Source organism: Pinus tabuliformis, chromosome 1_2 (assembly GCF_031772625.1).
Source record: "Pinus tabuliformis cultivar Carrire ecotype Pingquan chromosome 1_2, CPIR1, whole genome shotgun sequence".
NCBI classification, from domain to species: domain Eukaryota; kingdom Viridiplantae; phylum Streptophyta; class Pinopsida; order Pinales; family Pinaceae; genus Pinus; species Pinus tabuliformis.
In genome coordinates, this window is record NC_142298.1 from 494,360,837 (window position 1) to 494,368,096 (window position 7,260).

Below are 7,260 nucleotides of genomic sequence, written 5' to 3' on the forward strand. Positions count from 1 at the left end.
TGTGCAGTTCTTTTAATGCACTGGTAAATTCTCTTCTGCTTCCATTTCTCTCACACAATCTTGTTGACGTTATTTTTCATATCAGGGGAATTGTGCTTAGGCTCATAAGTTTAGAACAATTATTTTTATTTCGATTATAGATTATTATATTTATGATTTATAAAAAAAAATTTTGAAAGTTCCACTCCAGGTAAATATATATTTTTTCCATATGTATGCCTATGCTTGTTTATTTTTTTCTCTTCATTCCCTACCTTTTATGGCTGAGAAAAGAGTGACCAGTGACATGTAATCGTTATATTTGTGAGTTACTGATTTTTTTCCCAAAAAGCCGCACAAGATAAACAACACTACTATTCTGTCTGATAGATTGCCCCTTAACCTGCAGCTGCTATTGCTGAAAGGGATGTCCGTTAAGAGACTTTTATATTACATATTATTATTATATTTATGAGTTACATTTTTTTCTGTTTTCCCGCTTGTGCAGGCAATGCATGCGAGAATAGTAAGCGACACAGGATCAACACTACTATTCTGTTTGATAAATTGTCGTTGAACCTGCAACTGCTATCCCTGAAAGGGATGTCCCTTACGGAATTGGCGAGGCTGAAAATGGTTTTCAAATATTTCCATTCATTGTTCTCGTTGGACGACAACAATAAATAGAAATAGTGTTTGCAAATATTTCCATTTATTGTTTTTGTCTAATGAGAATAATAAATGAAAATAGTTGCAAACCAGTCTCAGCCTTGCCAATTCTTCAAGGGAGATCCCTTTCAGCGATAGCAATTGCAGGTTAAGGGGAAATTTATCAGATAATATAGTATTGTTGTTGATCTTTACGGCTTACTATTCTTGCTTGCATCGGGGAAGCAGTGGTAACATCATGTAACACAGAAAATATAACCAGCTTTACATGGAGGGGAATTTTTTGGGAAAAAATTGTAACTCAAAAAATATAATGATATGCAATCTTTTTTTTTCGTTAATACTATGCTATTCTATTATATACATGAATAGGAAAACAATTACAGTCATTGAGTCATACTGCCCAAGGCCATGGATGGCACTTTGGACTGGAGGTTATCAGAAAGAGCAGCCCACGCAGGGGCACCGCAACTGAGACAAACCGCCCGCGCAGGGGCTTTAAACCATAGAAGTGTTATCAGAGCCAAAATTGACAACCCGCGCAGGGGCTCAAAAAGGAAAAAGGAGACCTTCATTAGGAACCCGTGCAGGGGCTTCAAAAACCATTCAACAAGATTTCTTTTGAACCATACATAAACAGCAAAAACATACAGTAGGCCTAAGCAGACATAGCAAAACATGGGTGAACCTGGGCAGCGTCTGAGAGAGTGATGCTGAGCAAGAGGACGACTAATCGTCTGGCTCCTCCTCGATAATTGGGTACCAGCCATAGTCTTCAGGGAGAGGGTCCGGTTCTTTCTTGTCCCCCGTTGGAGAAGGTGCTGCCTGAGACGGAGGTGGACTAACAGCATGCTTTGGAGCAGCCTCTGGCAATCCCTCGACATCCCTTGAGCTTCCTGGCTGGTGCATCTTCTTGCTGGGGTGCTACTCACTCTCATCCTTCGGTTCTTCAATGAAAAGGACCGAGACATGGGCGTTGATGCGGGAATTCTCCTGGGAGCTACTGAAAGAGAAGACGGTCGTGCCAAACGCAGGTAGAGGTGCCGAGTCCAGTTCTGGGCTACTAGAGTCCAAGAATTGGCTCGCTTGAATGGGATGGGCTTCTGCAGCTCGATGGCAGAGGCATCGACAGCAGCGTGATTGGGGTGATGCCTCGGAGGGGCGTGAAGACCCGCCTCGGCTAGTGCCTCGACGGCTGAGAAGGCGCTGTCGAGGCCTGACCATTTTCCCACAGATAACCGGGGGGAAGAACAGAGCAGAAAGGGAGGAATTGGGGAGATTGAAGCGCCCACCACCCACTCTTTCAGCCTGGAAGCCGCAGTCAATTGACAGAGGAATGGCGTGAGTAGTAGCTCCGCGAACCATAAACACAACAGATGCATACTCCCTATACCATGAACCAGTCTCCAGTTTCTGAGCGCGAACCAACACAATGCGATCCACCCCCTCACCATTTTTAACCTCCTCAGCATTTCCTCGAACTCTACATGCCATAACTGCGCTCTGAAATCGCACCTGAACACCGGACAATGCATTGAAATGCCGTCCCTGAACGCACCTGAACCCACGCTTATAATCTTCGGCGGCGGATCGCATTGAATTCCTGTCTCAGGCATGAGGCCACACATGGCTTCCATGTGGCTCCTCGCCTTCGACCATGGTGTCACCCGCATCTGGGGAGGCAGCGTCTCTTTGGACCAGTCGAGCGAAGTCCTGAGCCTGGGCATTATTTGGTATAATGGCCGTGGTTCCTGTAAGGAGAGTGTGTTCATTATCTGCTCCTATGTTAGCTAAGAGGTCTGCGACCTTGTTGCCCTCTCTTTTTGTGTGATTGAAGGTGAGGGCTCTGTTGCTACGGAGAGCTTGTTCGATGGCTTCTAGTCGGGCTGCGAGCCTCCAGCTGTCTGCGATTTTTTTTGCTTGTGAGCCATTCTGCAGTCTCTTGGCCATGTTTATGAGAATCTGAGAGTCTCCTTCCACGATCAAGGGTTGGAGATTGAGATTCCAAGCGAGAAGGAGCCCTTGCCATAAGCCTTCAAGTTCAGCCGAGTTGTTGGTGTCCCAACCCAAGTATCCGAAGTATATCTGCAGGGGGGTGCCTTCGTGATTCCTCATAATACCTCCAAAACCTGCCATGCCAGGGTTACCTTTGGAGGCCCCATCAAAATTGAGCTTATAAGAATGCTTAGGAGGGGTGATCCAAGTGCCTTTGTTTGTATTGCTGCTTTTGGAGGTGCTGATCTTGTGTAGATTCTGAGGTAGGAGTAGTTGCCAGTTGCTTAGAATGCCTTTCTCGACGTCTAGAGATGGAAGATCATCCTGGATCCAGGAGTGGAGCAGCAGCGTTTCGTTGAGGTTCCCACGGAGTCTGGTCCAGATGTCTTCGATCGTAGAGCGCTGATTTTTGAATATACGTTTATTCCTTTCCTTCCATATACCCCATAGGATAAGTCCAGGGAGAAAGTTCCACAGACAGTTGAGTAACTCGCTCTTATAAGGATTCTGCGGCCATTGTCTTAGGGAGTTGATTATGTCGTTCTCTGTTCTGCATCTTTTTTGACATCTGAAGCTAGCCTTTTCCCATAGCTGATTGGCTAGGGGGCAGGTGTCCAGGAGGTGTTGGAGCGTTTCCTCATTTTGATTGCAATTGGGACATATCGATGGTCCATGAAAATTTCTTCTTCTTAGCTTGTCCGAGGTGAGGATTCTTTTGTGGTTAACCAACCATAGGAAGTAAGAGACTTTGGGCCAGGATCCAAGACCCCATATTTTGCTCCAGATAGGATCAGAAGGGGTGGTGATGTTGCATACAATCTTGTAGGCCTCAGAAGTAGTAAAGTCACCCTTTGGTCGATATCCCCATCTTAGGATGTCATTGCCTTCGTCGTGTCTGATGCTTCTTTTTTCGAGCTCCTTCTCCAATTCCTCGATGTCCTGTAGGTTTGTGATGGTTATTAACTGATTACCCTATTTCCATTTCCTGAATCCATGCTCCGTTTCCTGCACCCAGTAGTGATGGATCTTTTCTTGTTGCTGCTCCGTCCTAACGAGATTCGGGGGTGATTGAAGAACGTGGGTGAGCTTTGGCAACTGGTTCCATGCATCAGTCCAAAATCTTGCAGTCTTGTCGTTCCTGACCTCCCAAAAACTATGCTGCTGAATTATCTAGAAGTGTTGTTTGGCTGCGTTCCATATTAGCGAACCCTTTTCCGTGCGGGTGAACCTAATGAGCTCCGCCTGAGGTCTGTTATTAGCGTATTTAGCTGTCCAGATTCTTGCCCAAGGTTTTTCTGGATTTGTGATCCAGTGCCACCATATTTTGGCGCTCATGATGGAGTTGTTGTGCTCCGGATCTCTCAGACCAATACCCCCTTTGTCTTTGGGCAGACAGACTGTGGGCCATTTGACTAAAGCCCATTTACGATTAGTTGCTGAACCGCCCCATAGAAAACTGCGCTGAAGATTCCTGATTCTTTTTAGAACCCATTTGGGCGCAGCAAGGATTGAGAAAAGATACAGAGGCATTGCCTGAAGGACAGACTTAATGAGCACTACCCGACTGGCAAGATTGAGAGATCTGTGCGTCCAAAGGTTAAGCCAAGATTCAAGCTTCTCAATGAGGGTTCGCCAAGAGGAGTGCTTTATAGCTGAGGCAGTGAGGGGGGCTCCGAGGTATTTGGAGGGAAGGGAGGCTGTGGGAAAGCCAAGGATTCGAGCAACCGCCGTTTTAACAAGAGGAGGCGTATGAAAGAAGAAGATCTGCGATTTGGTACAGTTGACATCAGTGCCTGAAGCTTCAGCAAAGTCATTGAGCAGGGATTTGAAGCATGCGGCTTCCTGGACCGAGGGATATCCAAATAGCATGGTATCATCAACAAATTGCTGATGAGAGGTAGCTGGGGTGTTGTGAACAGAAAGGCCTTTGAGACGGTGGGATTTTAGGGCATGTTTAATGTGACGGCCAAGCCCTTCTGCCACGAGAACAAAGAGGAAAGGGGATAGGGGGTCCCCTTTCCTAATTCCTCTTGATGGTTTGAAGGGGCGGGAAGGGATCCCATTCACAAGAATGGAGAATTGAGTGGAATTAAATAAGCTCATAATCCAGCGAATCCACATAGAACAGAAACCAAAAGCCTTTAGCATTTGCTGAATGTAAGTCCAGCTGAGTTTGTCGAAAGCTTTAGAAAGATCCAGTTTCAAAAGCATACCTACCTGTTTTGATTGTTTGAGGGAGTGTATTATCTCGTGCGTGAGGAGGATGCCATCCATGATCTATCTTCCTTCTACGTAACCCGACTGTTCCGGTGATATGAGCAGGGGTAACAGAGGCTTTATCCTGTTAGCAATAACTTTGGATATCACTTTGTAAATGACATTACAAAGTGCAATCGGCCTGTATTTGTCGGGAGTGATTGAGTCCTCCTCTTTGGGGATCAGGGCAATGAAGGTGGAGTTGAGAGAGGGAAGCAACCAGTGGAGAGCTCTCGATTCTTCAATAATTTGCCAGACTTCCTGTTTTATCATCTCCCAGAAAGTGTGGAAGAACGTGGTAGTGAATCCGTCCGGTCCAGGGGCTTTTCCTTCCTTAAGCTGGGACATTGCCTCGTCCACCTCCTGAAGCTGTATTGGGCGGAGGAGAAGCTCATTGTGTTCCTTCGTTATGATCCTTGGCACATTGTTAGTAATCCTTTCAATTGCCTGTCGCCTATCTCCCTCCGGCTCTTGAAGGACCTGATAGAAGTGATTGAGAAATTCCTCCTCGATTTCCTCATGCTTTTCTACTTTTTCCCCTCCTTCCTTTTGGATGAAAGGAATGATATTGTGCATTCTTCTTTGAATAGTAGTTCTGTGGAAGTATTTGGTATTACGTTCGCCCTCCTTCAGCCATCTTATTCTGGATTTTTGCTTCCAGTACACTTCTTCTTGCTTCTGCCTTTCCTCAAGCTGTCTATGGATACGTCGTTCCTGTTCCAGGGTCACTTCCATGTGTCCCCCTGCGATTACTCTTTGTTGGAGATCCATCAGTTCCCGATTTAGATCTTGTTGCGCTCTAAAGATATCTCCAAAGGTTTCCCTGTTCCAGCGCTTTAAGTGATTTTTTAGGAACCTAAGCTTCTGTTGGAATTTATACATCTTAGACCCTTCTGGTGGGATAAAGGAGGTCCATGTAGTTTTGACAAAGTCTTTAAACTCGGGATGCGAGAGCCAGAATCCTTCGAAGCGGAAGGGCCTCCTGGTTAAATCGCCTGGTCTTTGCCATTGGAGGGCAATCGGCCAATGGTCCGAGCCTGTGTGCGGAAGAATTGCAGCTGTGATATCTCCTCCTAGGTGAACCACGTTATCAGAGATAAGGAAGCGGTTTAGCTTGGAAGCGATTTGATGTTTTCGCACTCTGCGGTTGCTCCATGTGAAGGTTCCATTGCAGAAAGGCAGGTCTATGAGGGAGGTGTTTTGAATGAAGTCCTTGAAATGGGTGTTTTCTTGCTCCAATCTGTTTCGCCCCCCAATCTTCTCCTCTAGCTTGGTGATCATGTTAAAGTCCCCTCCGATGATCCAGAGTGGGTGCCTCCTGTTGTTGTTCAAAGCCTCTATGGTGTCTAGAAGCGCAATTTTGCTTCTTGTATCCTGCGGGAAATATACATTTGATAGGTTTCCATGGATGTTCGTGCCTAAAATGTGGAATGCTGTCTATATGAGATGATGAGAAGCGTGGAAATCTGAGAGATTTAACGCTTGAGTATTCCATGCAATGGCCAGTCCTCCTGAAGCTCCAGAGGCATCTACTGCTACCGAACGACATCCTGGCCATGCTTTGGAGAGAATGCTACCTAATGTAGATCCATTGCATTTGGTTTCCTGGAGAAAGCATAGTTGCGGCTTTTCCATTTTAATCATGTTTTTTAACATTCTTAGTTTCCCTGGGCTATTGAGCCCTCTTAAGTTCCATGATACAAGCTTCATGGTTCAACTATTTGCAGAGGGTTTATAGTACTTTGTCAATTTTGCATACCTGCCTGAGTCTACCAGGAGTTTCCCAATCTCGATCGTTCTTTGTAGATCTGTTCTTCGTCCTCTCTTTTTGGTTTCTTTTGGGGGGTGGTTTCCATCCCACTGGCTTCCTGGTTGAATACCTAGTTGCTGCTGCTGATATGCTCTCGAGATGACCACTTCCAGCTTGCTGAGTTGGGTTTCGGATATGCTGTCATATGCTTTCTGTTTGCATGCTAGCTCTAGTTCCAGAATATCTAGGCCATGCAAATCTATGCTTTCTGGTTCTTCTTCCATCTGTTGCACTTGACTGCCTTCTTCCACAAAAATCTCTGAGTTAGCAGGGGGGTCTAGCTTTCCATCGATTTCCATGTCCTTGTCTTTCTCTGTCTGAGCTTTCAGATCTCCTGAGGGAGAGTCATTGAAGATTAAGGGGGTTTGGCGTTTGGATGGGGAGGCTAAGGGGGGGGGAGGGGAGGAGGAAGAGGGATGGGAGGGGTTAGACTCAGAGCTCGGGGGGATTTCATTAGAGGATTGAGCTAGGATTTCGAAACTGTTTTGGGAAGCTGGGCCATTGGTGCTGATATGCTGGGGCTTATTCCCATTGGAGGGTTTCTTGTGCGC

General features: G+C 46.0%; 1 protein-coding gene across 1 annotated transcript; it reads right to left on the minus strand.

The window, feature by feature from the left end:
• Positions 1 to 2,256: 2,256 nt before the first annotated feature.
• LOC149206488 (uncharacterized) lies at positions 2,257 to 2,784 on the minus strand. Its single transcript, XM_089397706.1, has one exon. The coding sequence runs from the start codon at positions 2,782 to 2,784 to the stop codon at positions 2,257 to 2,259; it is 528 nt and encodes a 175-aa protein (XP_089253832.1).
• Between the last annotated feature and the right edge of the window lie 4,476 nt (positions 2,785 to 7,260).